This window comes from Centruroides vittatus, unplaced genomic scaffold (genome assembly GCF_030686945.1).
Source record: "Centruroides vittatus isolate TY-2023 unplaced genomic scaffold, ASM3068694v2 scaffold_1444, whole genome shotgun sequence".
In the NCBI taxonomy this organism is placed as follows: Eukaryota; Metazoa; Arthropoda; class Arachnida; order Scorpiones; family Buthidae; genus Centruroides; species Centruroides vittatus.
In genome coordinates, this window is record NW_027122679.1 from 2,100,517 (window position 1) to 2,121,975 (window position 21,459).

The window sequence follows — 21,459 nt, forward strand, 5'->3', positions numbered from 1 at the left end:
ACATTTATAAAATGGGAAAGAAGTTATTGGATTTTTTAGCATATCATAAATGAATTTTATTAAATATTTTTATACTTTTAATTGAAGCAATTAAAAGTTTTAATGTTGAATTAAATATTTAATTTATTCAAACCAGCTTCAAAAATTAAAAAAAAATATCATATGATTCTCATTTAAATAAGTCATAATTTAAAAAATGTTTATAATATTGAGTTATACTTTTAAAAATTTTCAGGTGAGACTATTTAAGAAAAGTCTTTAGCATATTTAATTTAATTTTTTATTCAATCCATTTACAACAAAAATGAATATAATTAGATGGTAACTCGAACTACATGCAATTCAGTACGATCATAATAAAAATTCAACACTTAAATTTGTAACATTTACAATTATTTCAACACAGATGATGATTATTGCTATTAATTTTGTCAAACAAAGATGATATCAATAAAAATTTGTATAGTAATTTCCCTTCTGATGTTAGTGTTACGTAGTATCATCATATATACCGTATTTACTCGCATATAAGACGAGGTTTTTACTCATTTATCACAACTTCAAATTCCTAGGTCATCCTATACATGCAAGCAAAAGATTCTTTGCATTTTTGCAAATAATTTTTGTGAACCGTGTATTTGCATTTTTTACCGAATGCTTACCCTCCTGTATTTAAAAACATAAGTATTTTATCTGGGTCGTTTGAATCATTCTTGTGTATTATTAGGAGTAAAGATGAATAGCAATAGGAAAAGCAAAGCTTTTGAGTTGAATTCTAGATTGAAATTCCAAAATCACACGGGAGTTTGATATAAATTCTAATCCATTCCTATGCAAAAACACATGATCATTCGGAAATCAGAATTCAGAGAAACTGATAAGTGTAATTGACGGAGAGTGGATTCGACTGTTAAGAATTGGCCAAAAAAAAGTTCCTGATTGTCTGGCTTTACATGAACAAATTATGTTGTGGATTTTACAAGGTTTTTCCGTAAAGTTTAAAATGCCAGTAATTTTTGCAGGACAATGTGTGCATTTATATGCATTTGATATTTTACTTGTGATTAAACAAAATAAAATTAGAATTGTATTAATATATCTAATTTTCTTTATTTTGATCTTTAAAGTCACACCTAGTCCTATATGCAAGATCATCTTATATCCAAGTAAATACAGTATGTTGTGTGTTTGTTCTATGTCACCATATACTAAAGTCAACAATTATTTCAAATTTTTCATTAAAGTTATAGATATTTCTCCTTAGAATTTACTGTTTTCTATATGAAGATATGAAAATGTATTTTCTCAAAACTGTTTATATTTATTATGAACTAATTTAATTTTTTAATAATTTAAGAAATTACATTAGAAATTTAAATTTATGAAAAAATTTAATTATGAAATCTTAAAAACCTAAAATAAACTGTTTCTAAGAGTCAATAAATTAATTTTGCTTTATTCTGTTCATATTTTGAAACAAAAATATGCAACAAAATTTATTCAAAATAAATATTTTTGATAAATCATCATTTTAATTTATTGATGTTTAATTAACAATGTGAAATTTCATCCAATAAATGTTTATATATAATATAAATGAGGACAGAATACAGCAATTTGATTTCAAGAAACATTACATTGAATTATATTTTCTTAATATAATGATTTTATACACTTTTATTTTAAAAATACTTTTGAATAATTTCAGGAAGCTAATAATCTTAATAGCAGGATTTATTGTTATGTACACATAATACATTATAAAGAACCATCAACTTCACATTTGCTACTTAAATTACCTCAAATTTTGAAGAACTTGCAGAAAATTAATTGGATTTTATAAATTCAGAAATATTTTAATTGTATCAATACAAAATATCTAAGATGTTTTTCAAAATTTTTTTTTTTAATTTATAAATTGTAATTAAAATATAAAAAAACATTTATGCTAAACTTCTACATATTCCTAAAAATGAATGCTCAACACTCCAAAAACATTTGGATTACTCTCTAAAATTTGATTAATCTGTGATAAAGCAGTTAGTGTAAAGTAATGACGAGCAATCTTTTCTGGTTGTGAGCCACAAGTGAACTTTGTAGGCTTCTGATGGGCTATATGCATGTGTTTCTTAAAATTACAGACTGTAAGCCTGCTGAGTACCAACATACTTCACAACTACCAGTACACTAGATACTAAAATACCAGTATGTTAATTATAGGCAAATTACTAATATATAGTTTATTCTCATCTTTTCACTGGTCAAGTTTAGTTTGAATGTTCTTTGTCATGAATATCAGCTTAATTAGGAGTGTATAATGGCATGGGGCAGAAAAAGAGAAAAATAAAACTACATTACCAAAGCCACAGGGACCACATATTAGGAAAACACAGGCTGCTCATGCAAAAGGTGTAGAATAAAAATTAGCACAGTTAATAATATAAAAACATCATAATTTTAAGTAAGTTTCTAAAAACTATTTAATAACACATAATTTAATGTAAATACAGAAATAAGTTTAAGTTGTTCCTAATAATAAATTACTACAAAATTTAACAAAATTAAAACCAAATATTGTCACTCTTAGAAGCAGTTTATTTTAGATGAACCTCAATAATCAATAAATAGCTATAAAAATATATCTGATGTATTAAATCTAAATAATTTAGATTTTAGATATAATTTGTTTCTGTATTTCAGATTTAAATTGACAGAATACTTACATTTATGAATTTACACTTATTATAATAATTTTAAGTGTAAGATGTCCTACCTTTTCTGTTCTAAAATAATGACATAAAGATTTGTCTTCTTCGCCTATATAAAAGCATGGTCTCGATTGCCTCAGACCTTGATAGCCTTGTTCTAATTCTGTGTAAGACATACCTTTCCATACAACTAATTGATGAGCTGCAATATTAAAATTAAAGATGATATATCAAACAATTTCTAAAATGGGCTAATAAAAATAGAACTAAGTCTAATTTCTTCAATATACACTAAAGTAAGAATATAATTTATATAGAGCATCGATTATCCGACTTAATTGGGGACTGGGGTTGGTCGGATAACTGAAAAGTTGGATAACCAAAAAGTATGAAAAAATACATTATTAGTATAGTGTATTAGGCCTGGTTTAAATACTAGCCTCTCTTTCGTGAACAGCCAGTGCTGCAAGCTAAAACATGCAAAAATTTAACAAAAATAATATTAAAGTAGCCAAGACATAACCAAATATTGTAGCACCACATCACTAGCAGACATTTGAATTTGCCGACTAGAACGCGGTCTGTTAACCGATAATTTGGTTAATCGGGGGTCGGATAATCGATGCTCTACTGTATATGCAAATCTGAATATAAATCACCCGCTTAAGGAGATTTATAAATTATATTTTCATTTTTATATTAAAAATAGCAATTAGGAAATAAAACATTTATTTCTAATACAAAAAACTGTTCTAGTTAACAATCATTATTATTATTATTATTATTAATTTTTTTGTATTATTCCAATAAATGTGCAGATACTATACCAGTTTTAACATATTATAAATGGTACTTTTCCTTTTTTAAAATTATATTTCAAATGTTTTATAGGCTAATTATTAAGTAAAATATCAGAAATGTAATTTATATGCCAACTCAGTTTCATTTAAAGCATATAATTAAAGGATGGCAAAATATTTTAATATTTATAATCCCAAATAAACTTAGATGGCATACGTAATAATTGTACTTGATTCCAAAGAATAAATTTTTCTAATTTTGACAATATAACAGTGTTCAGTAAGATATGAGACTACAGGATGGTCATTTTACCAAATATAAAAGGATAATTCTAATAAATTACTGTCATAACTAGTACACAAATACACAAAATCTATTATATGTTCAGTTATTAAATCTCTATCCAATGAGCCAAATCAGTATCCCGCTACTGAAAGAAACTGCAACAGATTCTGTGGAAAAAAAAATTTAAATTTCCAATTTAAATTAATTAGCAATTGTTACAATGTTTTTAATTGCTGGTCATTTACTGATATGACATTTGCATTCATTTCAGATTTTGCTGAATTATAACATTAACATATTGAAAGTCACTCATTGCAATATTACACAATACATTTGAAAATTGAAAAAAAAAGCAACTTTAATAAATTAGGAAACAGTCGACTTCACCGTGGGGCTGATTGATCTTGCTGGAAAACATACATCACAGAGGTAAATTTCTTTATGCTTCTCAGTTCTTGTAATGGATTTGACCTTTATTGTTTCATTTTTCTTATTGTTTCGTCACGCATGATAATTTTCCTCTTGACATTGTAAAACAATATGCTTAGATTGTTTTAGTTAAAAAAATTCTCTCTCAATGTAATAGGAACTACATTACTGATAATTGGTTAAAAAATGCATCAGCAAATATACCAGTAACTTGATATTTTTTACTGGTAAATTTGATAAAAATAGGTAGACACATAATATATTTTTAAAGCCAAATAATTATTTGTATACAATTCCATGTATATTTATATTTTTATATATTGAAAACACAGAAAAATAAAATTTATTTAAACCATAGAAGCTGTTCATCTTTTAAATTATTACTTTACAATTCTTTACAATTTTTAAAGTATCATATTACAGCACTAAGCTAGATGATTTTTTTTTTTTAAACCTGTAAGACCTAGAGTACGATAGCAATTTTAGTTGACAAAATGGTATGCATTTATTTGAATACCAACCACTTTTAAATCATGGCAACGAAATTATTATAGCAAGTTCTATTTTTCAGGCAACAAAACTATTACTTTGCAAAATAAAAGGAAATTCAATTGGACATAGTGCACTAGTGATTATTTAGTTTTTGCTCACCAATCAGTCTACAACTAAACAATCAGTTTGCAAATTTTTGCATTTGGAGTCAAAATTTAAAAATTAATTATAATTTCCTGGTAAACTGGTAACATTTTGAAAATTTTCCTTTTACTGGTAATAATACAGTTGATAAATTTGCAACTCTTATTACGTACAATTTTCAACTTATTTTTGCATTAATTATAAAATTTCATCATTAATTTTATATTTCCATCAATCATTTTTGCAAATCATTCAACACTATGGAAAGTAAGCAAGTTTTAGAGGACAATGTCATTTAGATGGCCATGCTTGGATCCATAGTTCCTTCTAGTTTGTTTGTATAAGGATGGTTTACGATTCTAGAAAATTTTTATGGCAACTGGCAAATATAGAATTTTGAATATTTCCATAAATTTTATTTTAATATGTATGAATTTAAATAAAAATCGTAGAATTAACAAGCACTTCTTCTCTTTATTAATGATTTTCAAACTTTGTTATGAATTCTGTATATTTCAATAATTTTATTTCTCTGGCCGTAATTTACCTTTCGAAGCCACATATTCTTAGTCAATATTTTATATACAGTCAAACCTGTTTTTATGCGGTGGATAGGGACCGCATTAAAAAAACGCATTAAAAAAAAATCTCACGAAACTTCATGAATGGCTGTAAATAATAGTTTTCGCAACACAATTAAAAAAATAATTTTTTTATGCGGTCAACAGGGACCGCATAAAAAAGTCTCACATAGAAAATAACTCAAAACCGTACGAAATAGAATTTATTGACAACAGATGTCAGCACTTGACTGCATCGTCTGGTCTATTGTCTGTTTTACATATTTTTGTCCAGGTGGTGTTTTGTTGACTTAAAAAGTAAATTATTTCATTTTTCGCATATTCATGCAATAATATTACTATAATAAGTGCATTTATGCTATAATAAGTTTATTTAGCTACAATAAGTCAACGTGAGACATGACGAATCGCACGAGACTAGTCGCCAACTATACCGCACAAATTAAAAATTCGCATAAAAAAAATCGCACATTAAAAGACTGCATAAAAACAGGTTTGACTGTAATTTATTTTAACACTATATGAAAATTTGCAATAAGTTCTAATTTTTCAAAATGAATTTTATGATTTAAAACTTAACATATTTTATTACTTTTGCCTAAAAACTCCAATAAAACATTTTATGGTCATTCAATTCATAATCCAATTTTTCAATTAAAGACAAACTACTACACTACTGGGCTACATTTATAATTAATTATCAAAATTAGTCTTAAAAGAATTTAACTAGAGGTAGGTAGTTAGTCTGCCATCTCTTGATAAATTTAATAATTATAAATAAATTATTAATTTTAATTTAAAACGTTATGGAAAAAACAAATTGGCCCAGACCAGGACTCAAACCAGCAAACGAATAGCACGAAAAGTTTTCAGTGTTCATTTATGTAGCGATTCATTTTGTTATAATTTAATTCAATTATTTTTTTTCTGAAAACAGATTATTTTTCATTATAAAAATATAATTTAAAAAATAACAAAAGTAATCTAAAAAGTTATATTTCAACTTCACTCTTTGTTACTATACATTAATTATAATGCTTCGCTCGGCAGAACAGATAAATGGTTATTCTATTCAATAGAAATATCACGTAAAAATAAACATTTAAAAAAACCCAAGACAGAAATATATTGTAAAATTACAAAAATGAAGACTAATACACAAACATTTTGAAGTCTTTTATGCATTCATTCTAATTGGAACACATTTGATACTAGCAAAGTCAGCCTTTCTTTACATTATCTTTTAAGCAATTTGCATACACGTAAGAGAAGATCCTATAAAGAAAGGTTGACTCCACTAGTGTCAATTGAGTTTCGACAGTTAGAAGGGACAGACTTCGAAATGCTTTTCGTATTGGTCTTCATTTTTGTAATTTTAAGCTAAGTACACACGTACTAGTATACCCGAATAGGAACGCCCGTCCGACATACCAACACGTGCATATCTGGCTTTAGCAACGTGTTACACAAGAAAATGCGTGAAAATCCATGTATAAAAAATATATGATTTTTATAAACGATCGCTATACTTGAATATATTTTCCACAAAATGTTCAATTATTTCCGCTTCCTTCCTTTCTTCTTTAATAGATTTTTCCTTAAATTTTCTCCAATTTAACTTGTTTATGTAAAGTATAATTTTGCTTTATTACTTTCTCAACTCTTATATTTAACAGAGAAAGTATGGCACCGGGTCAAAAAGTAACCCCAGAAGATTTTTACATTTTTGAACTAGGGACCTCAAAATGTCGAGAAATGTAGAAAAATTTGGGGGATTTTTCTGTATGTACGGATATTTGTGTGTGTGTGTGTATAGAGGAGCACGATTTCGTTCACACTCTTTCAATCTTAATAACTCAGTCCAAAAATTTCTGAAAGTTTGTTTATTGGGGGATTGATGCAATTAAATTTTGGTGGTTAAAGGTCGAGGGGTGGGGAGATAAAAGAGGTCAGAGTTAATGACGATGTTACTGGTTATTAACACTTACAATTTTTTATAAAACTCATCTTTACCCCGAAAACTTAACTTTTTGCCATTTTATAATAATTAAAAATATAATAAGTTTTTAATATCACAACAGATGGCGCCACACGCAATGCTAAATGTTGCAGGGAAAAGTTGTGACTCGTTGCTGTATTTTTTTTCTCATTTCAATCGATATTCAGAAACAAATCAACAAAAACAAGAATTGTCATTTCACGGATTTATATTCGTTTGACAGGACTTTTTTAAGACCAAAATAACCAATCAATTAATCGATAATGGACGAGATGTAAAAACGTCAAAGGCTCTAATGCTGTCAATAAATTAATTGCTTATATACGGAATTTTCTGCAAACCAAAGTAGTTTAAAACACTCCTAAATGCGAATTTACGTAAATGTGGATTTAAATTTTTACCTTTTCCTGGCTAATACATAAATATGAATAAATACATTACATCGTCACACTTTATCCTAAAGGTCGTCTGTCTACCGGTGTCTTACAACACCCTCTACTGGACGAAAATAGCCAACAAATTTTTTTTTTTTTTTTTTTTTTTGATTGAAAATATATTCGATTCGAAAAATAGATTAAGAATATTCTAACTGAAATAATTAGCGCTAATAATGTATAAGTTTATGAAACTGAAATATATACATTAAAAAATATATAACGATATCGAAAGCGACCTGTAGTCGTGGCTGTTAAGGCGTCAGCCTGTCAGCCTACTGCTCTATCGTATCCGAAAGGTTGAAATACCCCAGGAATTCTTTATGGTTGATCAGACCTCGTCCCTCACGATACAGTCGCTTCCATCCGGTAGGTATGAGAAAGCGCTCATAATTAATACTTGCATTGCGCTGAGATATCGACATGGATTTTCTTAATTTTTCGAAATGCAGAAAAAAAAACCATGGACGTTTCGTTTAAAAATGACCATTAAAAAGTTCTAAAATTATGAGAAAGTGTTTCAATTTTTTTTTTTTTTTTTTTTTTTATTTACTCACTAGTGGCCGATTGGATAAGATCGACGAACACTGGTAGCAGTTCGCGTTTTTACGCCTTGCCAACACCGGCCACGTGGGTTCCTTGGTTTTCTTCACGTGTCTAAACCATAAAATATAAAAAAAATTCGACTATTTAAATATATTCAACCTTGACGACAGTCCGCACTGCGAATGCGGACTGTATGAGGAACAAACACTTATCTGTGAGGACCCGAACGGGGGTCGACTGGGAGGTCCGAATGGAGGTGTTAACAAAATCTTAAAAATCTCCCTTTACAACGCAAAGGGACGAAATTAAAGATCTAAATTACACAATGAAAGTTTATTTTTTGAAATATTTAAAACAATGGAAAGGAATAAAGTCGAGGAACACGCGACGAGAGAGGAATCATATTCAGTCGCGACGTTGACTTCTCCCGCGTCCTCCATCGGGTTTCGAATTGGCACCAGGTGACAATGAGAGACCAATGGAGAGGCGACTTGGGGGAAACACATTATAAAACTCATCGTTTTCAAGGACATTTTTGGTTCTTGGATGCGTGAGTTTCCTCTCTTGGTCGTGTGTGCTCCCGAAACGTTGGAAAAAAGGACCCCTTTCGGACTCGGAGGAAGCATCGTCAATTGCTGTCTTCTAGCTACCTCCAGATCGTCGGTTCGCCCGGAGGGAAGCAGCCGAAGGACATGCTATACGCCCCGGGACCCACGGATATTTCGCCGTCCAAGTCGAACTACAAGTCACGTAGACACGAACTTTCGTCGAATTCTTGTTTTGGACAATTATTCTCGCGCTTTGTGTGGTTCTACCTCATCAAACAAGAGCAAATTGTAAGGAAATTTCTATGTTTATTAAACGGTTTTTGGTGGTAACCTGTCTCAGTGAGTCCGTCCACTCCCACAAATCCGTTTGACCGCTCGACCGCCGTAACATTCTTTCACTCCAATAAGCTAACCTCACATATCCACCTAACTTTCCATTGCCATAGGTACAGTACACGAACATTAGGGATGGCTTAATGAGAGTGGCAATTTTGGAGGAATACAACCGGCTTTGCACCCCACTTCAACTCATCCAGACACATACAATGTACCGTACCACCACTTACCGTACCTTTATTCATATCCCACAGCAAAGCTCTTGTGGTCTTTTTCCCCAATGGCACACGCAATACACAGGTTTCCTCTTTCTCATTATATAGTTAAGATTAATTGTACAGTTAGTTCTTTTGTGTTGACTCTTGTTTATTTGTAGTTTTTCGGTTCTGTTTTGTCTATCTTCCATTGCTCTTCGTGTTGTTTTTTGTCTTCTTATAAGTTAATTCTAAGTTAATGTAACTATTCTGCTTCTTATAGGGCTTGATAGCTTAGTTTCTGTATTATTTTTGTATCAGTTTGAAGACTTTACTTTTAAGTATTGTACTTTACTCTGTCTAGCTTAAATGTAGCTGCACTATTTATTGGTGTATGCAGTATGCTACAACTCGGGGTTTCTTTTAGACTCACCGCCTCGCGGCCTAAAACTGCACGCCAACATTAAAGCTTACATTCCACGTATATGCCGACGTATGAACAGAACAGATGCGAAGTCTCTCGTATATGCGTATATACGCGCAGGTTAACAATGCACATCTGTCGCTTAAGTTGGATTTAAATTTTGCGTGTAGCGCCACACGCAAGAACTTAAATGCCAATAAAATACGTTATAAAATGTTTGCAGAACTTTTTAAGTGACGTTTTTCGTGACGGGGAAGGGGTCCATGAACTGTTGTACACTTAATTAAAGGGAGAGTTTTACCAAAAGTACATCACTGTAGACAACAGGAGGGAAGGGCTCAAGAAACTATACACAAAATTAAGAGACGGTTCCAAATCTATATTTGCATATAGATATATGAAATCATAGAATATAAAAAGTTTAAATTATCTATTTTAATTTACAGTAGATATACTTATATTTTTATATGAAAAAAATAAAGAAAAATTATCATTATATCATTGTTAACTCATTAAAATGAATGATTATTTTTCAAAGTCATAATGACGAAGCAGGAAAATAGACACGACAAACGGAAAGTGTGTTAATTATGTCGTAATTTCAATTGATTTATTATTAAATTTTCGAAAGAAAAGCAGTTCTAAATAATATTCAATAGAATATTAATTATCGATTTAAACGAAATACTTCATTAATTAAAATATTTATAATCTCTTCAATATTGTATATTTCTAATATAAAGGAGATACAATTACAACAAATGACTTCCTGTAAAAATAAACCAGCAACGAGTTACTCAACTTTCCCGACAACATTTAAAATTTTAGTGGCGCAAACTGTTATTATATTTTATTTTAAAAAATTATATTTTTAACTGTTATAAAATGGCATATTTGAGGGTAGGCATGAGTTTTATATATGCTAATAACGAGTAAAATCGTCATTAAGTCCTACCTTACTCTAGATACACACGACCCCCATTATCTCCCCACTCCCTTGACCTTTAACCACCAAAATTTAATAGAATGGATCTCCCTAATACACAAACCTCCCTGCAAAATTTCAGAAATTTTCGACAAAAAACACGGGAGTTATTAAGCGTCAAACAGAGTGAACAAAATCGTGCCCCCAACACACACACTAAAATCCATCCATACAGAAACTACCCCCAAATTTTTTTGCATTTCTCGACGTTTCGAGATCTTAGGTCCAAAACATGTAAAAATCTTGGAGGATCATTTTTTGACCGATGGCCATACTTTTCCTCTGTTATATGTAACAGCCGGAAAAGTAATAATATTAGCATCCTCTTATATAGTCATATGGTCATATATGTATATAAATGCAATTACACCCATCTTTTCTTGCTAAATTTATATTTTTGTTACTCAAAAAAGTCTAATTTTTAAAAATTAAACGCTAGAAAATCAAATTTTATTCAAGTTTTTTAATTGTTAGTTTTATATAATCGATGTTTAGAAATTTAAACTCAGAAATGAATCATAATAGCCTCTAAAAGATGGACGGCATCTACACTTTTAAAATACCTGTTCTCAAGTGTACATCGATTCCTCAAAAATTTCCTTTTTCTTCACAGCTTTCAAAGATGATTTACCTCCGTTTTGAATATGTTAAAGCTTGCTTCTCATCATATATTCGCCCCATTGTGGAACTGATGAATATAATATATAAAAACCCTATTATTGTCCACAGGAAAACTTCAAAGTGATTCTAAAGTAAACTTGTAGTGAATTAATTCTAATTATTTTTTATTATTAAACAGCAGAAATTACTAGATATATTCTACTATACAAAATATTAATAAGCACTTAGTACTTATAAGTCAGACAAGTCTGAAATTATAAGAAGGGGCCAGTGCAATATGATTAATGGGAGCAAATCAATTTTATTACAGCCAGAAAAAATCGAAAGAGACAGTAAAATTAATATCAGACATCATAGAATACTCGATTGATGAGATAAGGCAATTCAACACGTGGATTACTTGCCATGGGAGTGGCTTTCAGGAAAACGTTTTATGGAAAACTGGCTCCTATTTAGGTGACACGTGAAGAACCATGAAAACCTCCATGCGGCTAGCTTTTCGGTGAGGTGCGAACCCACGAACCAGTGTTCTATAGTTTTATCCACTCAACTACTGGTGGGCAATTATGATAACATGGCAATTAAAATCTAATCTGCTTTACTTATAAATATTACACGCCATATAAAACAGTACATATTCTCTAAAAAAGATTAGGACATTAAATTTTTTTCATAAATAGCAATAATAAAAGTAAACTAGTTAAAAACAACGATCTATACTTTTAAATATTAAATTTCAATTTTTTGCTCCCAATTTGCTCTTCATTCCTCAACTTTTATAATAATTAACAACTAAATGAGTAAAATCATTTAAATTTTCTTAAACATATTCAATAACACAGAGTATTACTTACTCTATGCTCAAAGACAGGTAAGGTCAGAGATTCGTGGATACTTACAATCATATATTTATACTGCATTCTACTGCGCATCGTATAAATATATCATTCCAATTATTCAAGAGTATGCTATATTTATACGCCTTCTATTTATATTACGTCAATCATGAACCGAGTGTTGCTAGGTTTCTAGTTCCGAAAAGTTTGGCATTGGCACATGCTTGGCAGGTGCTCTAAATTTATATCTCAGGATATTCTTTCATAATTTAAATACTTTTTATATACAGTTCTTTGTGTAATAAAGATAATATTTTAAAGAGAATTTAAATTGTTGAAGTCCTTAAGAACAGCAATACTTAATGAGATATAGAAAAAATTTCAGCAACGAGTTGCTTAACTATCTCGGAAACATTTAGAACTGCGTGTGGCGCCATCTGTTTCATTATAAAAACGTTTTATATTTTTAATTACTATAAAATGGCAAAAAGCTTAGTTTTGAGGGTGGGAATGGGTTTTATAAAAAGTTGTAAATGCTAATAGAGTTAGTGGAACTGAGTTGAGCGCCACCTGTACGCAGGCAAAGAAAACTGCTTCGGGAAAACACGTACTGTACGTCTTTGGGTTGGATACGTACTGAAACGCGGTGATTGTTTTCTTCCTGTGATAATGAACTACAGCTTTCTGCCACACAAAACTTCAAAAAATAACTGTTGTGTGGTCGGTTGTAGTGTTACCTATATTTACCTATATTACTGCGCCGCCAGGTACAAAGTTTTGTTTGTTCCCGAATGAACAATACCCTAGGAGGAAAGAGAAATGGCTGGCTTCAATTTAATTCCTGTGGTTAATTATATAAAGATGTGTTGCATTCTAACCAATCTTCTGTTATAAAACCTTAGTTGGCTCTATTTTAAATTTAGTTCTCTAATATTAGCATCCATACTGGATACTTTAGTAATTTTCTCTTTTCTTTTATATTATTTTGTTAATCTGACAGATATTAATTGCCATATGATGTGATATTTGAATTTAAGAGATCTGTGGAAGAAAAGAATAAGAAGCAAAATTAGTATTTTGAGAAAATGAAGGTAAAAGTTCTCCCTGTTAATACAATACTATTAGATACTGTTATGGTCCTTATCTATATATATGGTTAGTTATAAATTTCATTATTTACCATGCAATGGATATATAGTTTACTTCCACACCAACCTTTGTACAAAATTAAGAGTATAATAAATATCAGAATATTAATACTGCTCAGTCCTAATGATCTACAGTCACTTCTCGAGTTTGACGAAAAACTTTCATAAAAAAATTTTAAAAATGTATCAATTTTTTATAGTTCTCGTCAAATATATATCATATACATATATATCTTGCACGCTTCTGACGATTGATTGCGTCATCTTTAGTTTTGTTGTACCCTTCGCGTGTGCTTGTGTGAGATGGCTAACTGTTTTGTTGTAAGTGCAGTCACTTCTCGACTTACGTCCGAAGTTGCAGAACTGAACCCCGTCGTAAGTCGGGAAGTGACTGTATTGACTAATGCAGGCATTAATTTGACCGTAAACTGCTGAATGTACTGTACGTATATATTATATATTATTTAAATATATACTTATAAATAATATATAAATTTATAATTTATTAAATTTCTATTTATTAAAATATATTTAGTTTATGTTACATGTAACATACAAAATTCATGTATTGCAAAAATGCTGTTATTCCTCAATAACAATCAAATGAGCAAAATGTTGAAACAAAAGTAATGAACATGAAGTACTAAACTTTAAAATTATCACATTGAAAAATCGCTGGTAAGATTATTGTCATCAGAATCTTCCTCATTAGAATATTTTTGTATGGTTGAAGCAGATGATGGTTTCCAAGTGTAACGTTTTATCGTTGGTGCTCTTAAGTAGCTCCTTTGCTAATAACAATGCTTTACAAGAATCGATAAGAACTCGATTATGTAGTTTAGTTTTTATTAAATTTAATTGCAAAAAATACGTACAACTGCTGAATGAGGAAGCAATAAAAGCATCTATTTACTGCCAAAGTAAAATAAAAAATATATAATAGAAATATAGAATAAAAACGAATGTTTTGAAAGCTACTAAATTGAAAGGAAAGGTATTAGGATTTCGTGAATAGTACTAGAAAAATGGTGTTGGGTATCTTGGTACTGGAACAAGTAAAAAGGTATTAGATTAGTACAAAAGTATTAGGTGGAACAACACTGGTGCCGGCTTTGTAGCCCCGATTCTGTTACTCGGAGTCGCCGCTAGAGGCGCCTCGATCTAGTTTCGTCGTTCCTTCCACTAGCTCTATAGCCAGTAAAATCATTAAGTCCGACCCTACTCAAGATATGACACGCGTCCCACCTTTGTCTTTCCAACCTCTTGACCTTTAACCACCAAAATTTAATAGCATCGACCCCCCTCATACACAAACATCCCTGCAAAATTTTTGAAATTTCCGACAAAAGGCAACAGGAGTTATTAAACTTCAAAGAGGGTAAACAAAATCGTGCCCCTTCACACACACATCCATACATACCGAAAAAACCTCCTAATTTTTTTTTTCATTTCTGGACGTTTTAAAGTCCCGTGACTCAAAAAATGTAAAAATCCCGGGGGTCATTTTTTGACCTATCGCCATACTTTCTCTCTCTTTTTTTTTTAACTCTTTCCGCCCTGTGGGCACTAAGAGGGCCTCTTTTAGTAGGCCCATTATGGGTTCGGCCAGGCCCACAATGGGGCGACCGGGTGGTGAGGGACGGGGCCCGACATATCCGAACGGACCACCCCCGAAAAATTCCTGGGGATTATTCGACCCGTTCGGATTCGATCCCGGGTCCCCCAGAGCGGTAGGCTGCCACCTTTACCACTCGGCCATCCGGCCTGTGCCATACTTTCTCTGTTGTATATAGCAGAGCCGGAAAAGTAAAAATATGAACTAAATAGGCTACAAATTCTTTTGTCATCGGAAAGTCTAGAATCTGAATTTAAATGTGCTTAGGCGCGAACCCATGACTAACTATCAGTGTTCGGTGATTTTATCCACACGGTCACTGGTAAGCCCACGAGCCGAAATAACTCATAGTGATTCCTATATTCCACCATACCTTAATATCAGAATAAAGAGCGATTCGGTGGCGTGTTATCCTATGGGCAAAAAAGGCATTTGCCTGAGACCGTCATCAACAAGGGACCCCAAATCAATGTTTTATAAGAAAATATTCCCCAAAAATTTTCCCGAAGAAAAATGTCTGAAGTTAACACGACACATAGGCCGAATTCAAAATTTTCAGGACCACATGAAGCTATAACACGCCACTGGAGCAATTAAAACGATCTATCGATGTATAGAAGACTGCAGTAATTCATAATAGTTGTTTTTATACTTATTAATCCCATGTGTCGCGATACCGTAACCAAATAAACCATAACCTCAAATTTTCAAAATATATTCAATATTGATTGTGTTCAGTAATAAACTGATAATCAATCGAAATAAAACAAATAGTTTTCAGGATAAAGTTGCAACTCTTCGAGTATTTTCTTCTGAATTTACGGTACCAAAATGGAGAAATGAGTAATAGCAAAATAAAAAAACTCAAGGTATAGGACAAACGATAATACGCTGTTTGTTTGTCAGCATTGTGCTGGGAGTACACGTAAAAAAACTTAACAAACAATATCGATTTTTTTAGTCCTTAGTATCATTGTGTGATATTTGCAATGGATTATTTCACAGTTAGAGCCAATATTGCTATCAAAAAACAGAATGAAACTATGCTTTATCTAGTGTTATAGTAGCTTTGCTTAAAATTAGATTATTGACATCGAAGATTAATTAAGAAACTAGAGTTGAGGCAGAACAGATTGTCGAAGTATACAGTGAATTAACAGTACTATATTAAAAATTAAACCCTTGATGACTTAATATTATAATCTTGTAATTATAAGTTCTGTACAGTACATTCTTTAAAAACTTGAAGTAATATCAAACAGAGCTTCAACTAGTATTCCTTGTAAAAACTTGTGATAGAAAGCTGCAAAACGATTGAAAGACTTATCCCGAATATGTTTACTTATTTAATAATATAAAAGCCGTCGTTTAGGTGTGTAAATTCCTTATAACTTCTGTAATTTTTGTCCAATCCAGATGAAATTTTGGTTGTATTTGTTTTATGTCCCGACGGAAAGTATAAGCTATTTATTTTGCGGAAATATTACCCATGGAATAAACGTTTTATCGCGCTTTATATTGCAGTGACGTCAGTGACCTCATTTATTGCATGCTCGACCAGGGAATTTTCCTTAAATCCAATATAATTTAACTTTTTCTGGCGGATTCCTATTATATATTAGCAAGAATAAAACACGTGCATATCTGCATTTAAAACATCACGAATTTGCGATGTAACCGTGAAAAATTAATTTTTGTATAGTCAGGCCTCCACTGTTGAATTATTTGTAGTTTTTAATGTGGGTATAATTGTTAAAAAGGGAGTGGAAATCAATCGTCCACGGACATTTTCTTAATTGTATGATAAATAAATAAATAAACAAAATCCGTAAGTTTTAAAAGCAAGAAAATATTACATCATTGTGTAGTTAGGCCTAACATGATTGCGTCTGCACTGAATATATAGACTTTTTGTTCATAAACAATACATTATTACAATTATTTACGCAACGTTTGCATCGTATTAGGTATTAAAAGTAATTTAGACGTGATTTAAATTACACAGGAATTTGTGCGTCCCTTACACGGCCTACAAATTACTGCGCAATTTTTATATAAGGTACTGGAGCATCCGCGGATACAAAGGACCGTATATGCAATTATACATTATATTACGTTTTAAAATAGATTTTAAAGCTAACTTATTCTCTGCCTAAATATTAAAATTGGAATTTTCAAAACTGCATAAGCATTATTGCGACTCGGTGTACGTAAGTCGCTTATAAAGCCAATTAATTAAAGTCTGCATATTAATTTCTTTTATTTGTGTCACGTTTATTACTTTTCAATGACCGAGTTCAATGTTAATATTTTTATTTTTTTTTTCACAATTCGATCATTAGTCAATTATTTCAAAATCAGCGACGAATTACGCAACACGGGAGTGCTTACACATTAAAAAATCGTCAAGTTCGTAAAAATCTGTCTAATTGTTAATAACCGCCTGTAAAATTTGATAATAAACCTTAATTAAATTTAAATATATATAAAGAAGTCATTGGATCTGTTTCCAAAACATAACGAAGCGTGATGAGGATATTAGTTCCGTCGTCTACCGTCAGGATCGCTCCGGTGGCAAAATAATTCAGGTGGCGCTCGCCAGGTGTCGGTGCGTCACCATGAATAATTGTTTTCCCGAATTAACTTTAGATTTAGATTAGTCTGAGGAAATTATCGCGTATCGTCGAGTCATGGCGAATATAAAAAAGTCCCTGAGACTTTTCGGTGATCTGGGGAAGTATTTAGACTTCTATTCGCAGTTTAATCCATCTCCTCTTTCTATCAAGCAGCTGGCCGATTTCGGTAAGTGGCGATTCGTAAAAAAAAATTCATAAAATAATTTATTTCTGATATTAAAACGTAATTTAAGACATATTTATATACCTATAAAACTAAAATATAATCTGTTTTTAATTTAAGCAGTTAAAATAATAAATAGCATCATCCGGGGTTACTCCACATTTTAAAATAGCGAAAATGACGTCACATGAAAACACAATTACGATTCGAATAATATATTTTTTTAATAATTATATTATTATTATATTCGAAAATTTGAGTGGCGAAAAAAAAAATAAAAAGAAAAAAAACAAATAAAATTAATAATCCTACACGTGAGATTGTTTTAGATTAGTTCTATACTTCGGAAAGCAGCCGACCTTGAAACGTTATCTCATTGGCTGATGGCGGAGGATTGTTGGAGGTGTGCAATGACGTCGACTGTCGTCTGTCGACTGGTAGAAGTCCGTTGTGTGAGTTTCGATGTAGGCGTTTGTCCCGTGTATTTTTAGAACAAAAATCTTCGGCTTATGATAAAAATTTGCTTCGAATTATCGTAAATTATTATACTAATTGCATTTAAAAAATGAAAACACACGAGAATATTTGCACGTGCGCGCGATTTTTTTGTGTTTGTGTGTGCGCACGTGCGTATGCGCTCAATTCCCTCCCCCCCATCTAACGGAACAGATAGCCTACTTTAATGGCGACTCGGGGTTTTTATCTGTTTTATTTTTGCTTTCGACATAAATTACGTCATTTGGTGTGGACTTAGATCTTAATTATCGGTCTCTGTCCACTCTTGATAAATTTTTCAATAATAAATTTGTAATACGTCTTATAATTTTTGTATTTAAGCGTGTAAATTTATTTTTCCTTTTTAAAAAAGGGGGGGGAAACCTGTTTGTATTTGGGTTAGTGGAAGTTTAATGTTTATGAAAAGTTAAATTATTATAAGGTGTAATTTATAACATGTTTTCTTGAGTTATATATGATTATGGTGGCATTGTATGGTTTTTTGATAGTTTACACCTTTTAAACATAAATTAATAAACATAATGCCTGAAATGTGAACTTTGATATGGTTAAAAAGACATTGGAACCTGATTTAAAATGTTGGTCTAGGTTAAATGCAAAGTGTTGAGTATATTAGTGAATGCTCTAGCTTAATGTTCCTCAAATTCCATTAATCTGTGGATTATAGTTTGAATAGCACCGATCCGTGAACATTTTGTTACTGAGCTGTGACGAGATTTCACTTAAAATTTCGTAATTTTATGTATTACGTTAATAAAACAATTTTAAAATGACTTTTTAAAATGTTATTTTATTGCTTCCGTTTTCCTTATTATTAAAACACCTATGCCAGGTAGTGATGCATCCAGAGGGGGCCAAGGGACTCTGGCACCCCCAAAATGAAATAAACACTAGTAAATTTTCTAAAAATCTTTTCCTAATTAAAATTCAGTTTTTTATTTATATTTTATTGTGTTTTCTGTTTCTATATTATGAATTATCATCACATAAGGTGGAAATTTTATTGAATTTGCATTAAAAAGATTCTTTTTGTTTGTTCAATTCTGCTCCCCCAAGATTAAATCTTCAGTGCATCGGGAGGGAGGACTGATGATTGAAATTGGGCTGGGAAATAACTTGAAAATAGCCTGTAAACCCATTTTTTACAAATGATTAGAACCAAATTTTTTTGTATTTTTCTTACAAATTCAGTCAAAATTCTAAGGGAAAAAAAAAATGCATTTGAACTTTATTCTCAGTTTTATAATTTTGATTTAATTTCACAAAAATACTGGTCCACAAGGGATTGGAATGAAAAGAACTGATATACAAACACAGTTTGAGAAGCAATTCTCTAGCCGATATCATAGAATGCATGTAACGGTTGTAATTGGCTAAACTACTAATGTTTATCGTACTTCCTGATAAGTCTCGAGTTTTAATTGTATAGGAACGGTTGTTTTCTAGACGAGGATAGACAATTTGTTTAGATGTTTTTTTGAGTTGAAATTTATATGTAGCTATATATAAAATATTATGCATACAATAATAATAAAATTGCATATGATTTTATATACTATATTTATCACTTTTTGTTTGTAATAAGTTATTTTAAAATTTTTATGGAATAAAACAAAAAAATAATTACTTTTATTATTTAACTTTAGAATAGTTTAGTAAAGTTTTAAGTAGGTCAAGGTTGAGGATATTATTTGTACAGGTACTTTCATATTAGTACAGTTTTAAAATTGAAGTTAAACAAGAAATATCTTGATTTAAAAATAGTATTTATTCTATGATGATAATATATAAATAGATTTATAAATTCTATATAACAATTTTTTTCCATAAATGTCTTTAACTGGTTTTTACATGTCAAAATTTCATAATTGTATTCATTGAGTATATGTCATTTCTTTTCTAAAGGGAAAAGAAATGACATATATAAATATAATGAAATTTATACATCTAATATTTACTTTAAATATTTATATAACAAATATATATGTTGTTATTTATATAATATTTTTGAAGAGTTTTTGTAAATATTGATAATATTTTTGAATTTTCAAAAGCATTAGTATGCTGATCAATGAATATATAGTATTGTAAGTCAAGGTTGACAATTTAAACACCTAGTCAAAGCTACTAAAACTTAACTGTAAAAAAATGATACTTTAGTGTAAGTTTTGAAACTGGTTTCTATAAATAAACTGGTTGTACAATGTGAACAAACTGGAATTTAATATAGAGTTGTATCAGATAAAAGTATTGGAAACTTAGTTTGCTGGCAGACAATATAAAATTATCTGCCAACAAAATTAATTAAAAATTTATATATACTTCTATGTCTAGAAAATTAATAACCTTACTCTCAATATGAAATTAAGTTAATTTAGATCATGGTCATTCAACTTTCACTGAAGCAAATTGACTTATAAAATTATTTTTTGTTACAGTAAAGTCCTACAGGACTGCCCTTCCATTAGAAAAAGTGAAATAGTCAAAAAATTAAAAATACAAAATAACAAAGTTAAAATGTGAAAAGTACAAAATATAAGATGTAAAATGTATAAATGGTGAAATAGGAGAAAAATACAAAAATTACAATACGTTAAGATACAAAGCACATAAGCATAGTTAAAACAGAAAATTTAAAAATCTAAATTATTAAACAAGCAATTATTTATTGTGACATCGTCACAATGCCAGACTGCAATTTTTAATCATATTTTTAATTTATTTAATTTGAAATATATGACATTAGAAATTGCCAGACGAATTATTTCTAGTTAAGTGGGGTGGGATTCTTAAAGTACTGCACATTTTATTAGCAAAAAAGTAAGTGTTAAAAAATTTAAAATTAAAACGTGGTCAAAATATATCATACAGTGAGAAAAAAAAAGAGGATGTTCCTAGTCTTGATCTGGTTACATCACTGGAATTAGTAAGAGGTAAGTTAAACAATTTGTTAAAAAGAAAGTATATTTTGAGTGAATTTGTTTTCCATAGAAGAGTTGGGGTAGCAGCAGTACACCA

The 21,459-nt window shown here is 30.4% G+C and overlaps 3 protein-coding genes across 14 annotated transcripts in view; 2 read left to right on the plus strand and 1 right to left on the minus strand.

Moving 5' to 3' along the window:
* Window positions 1-12,411, minus strand: part of l(1)G0196 (inositol hexakisphosphate and diphosphoinositol-pentakisphosphate kinase) — a 138,091-nt gene extending 125,680 nt beyond the window's left edge. For 10 of the 11 annotated variants that reach the window (XM_067284729.1, XM_067284725.1, XM_067284730.1 and 7 more), the window contains exons 1-2: window positions 7,841-7,943; window positions 2,774-2,910 (exon numbers count right to left, since the gene is read on the minus strand). In XM_067284729.1, the coding sequence (XP_067140830.1) occupies window positions 2,774-2,884 (111 nt within the window). In that variant the 5' untranslated portion in view covers window positions 2,885-2,910; window positions 7,841-7,943. Of the gene's footprint in view, window positions 1-2,773; window positions 2,911-7,840; window positions 7,944-12,381 lie in introns of those variants that run through there. The other variant, XM_067284723.1, reaches the window with a different exon arrangement.
* The window catches only part of LOC136987102 (deoxyuridine 5'-triphosphate nucleotidohydrolase-like), a 359,911-nt gene that overhangs the window by 228,332 nt on the left and 110,120 nt on the right, over window positions 1-21,459 (plus strand). The window lies entirely within an intron of this gene.
* Window positions 17,700-21,459, plus strand: part of LOC136987090 (pyruvate dehydrogenase (acetyl-transferring) kinase, mitochondrial-like) — a 40,651-nt gene continuing 36,891 nt past the window's right edge. The window contains exon 1 of one of the 2 annotated variants that reach the window (XM_067284752.1): window positions 17,700-17,928. In XM_067284752.1, the coding sequence (XP_067140853.1) occupies window positions 17,817-17,928 (112 nt within the window). In that variant the 5' untranslated portion in view covers window positions 17,700-17,816. The remainder of the gene's footprint in view (window positions 17,929-21,459) is intronic. The other variant, XM_067284753.1, reaches the window with a different exon arrangement.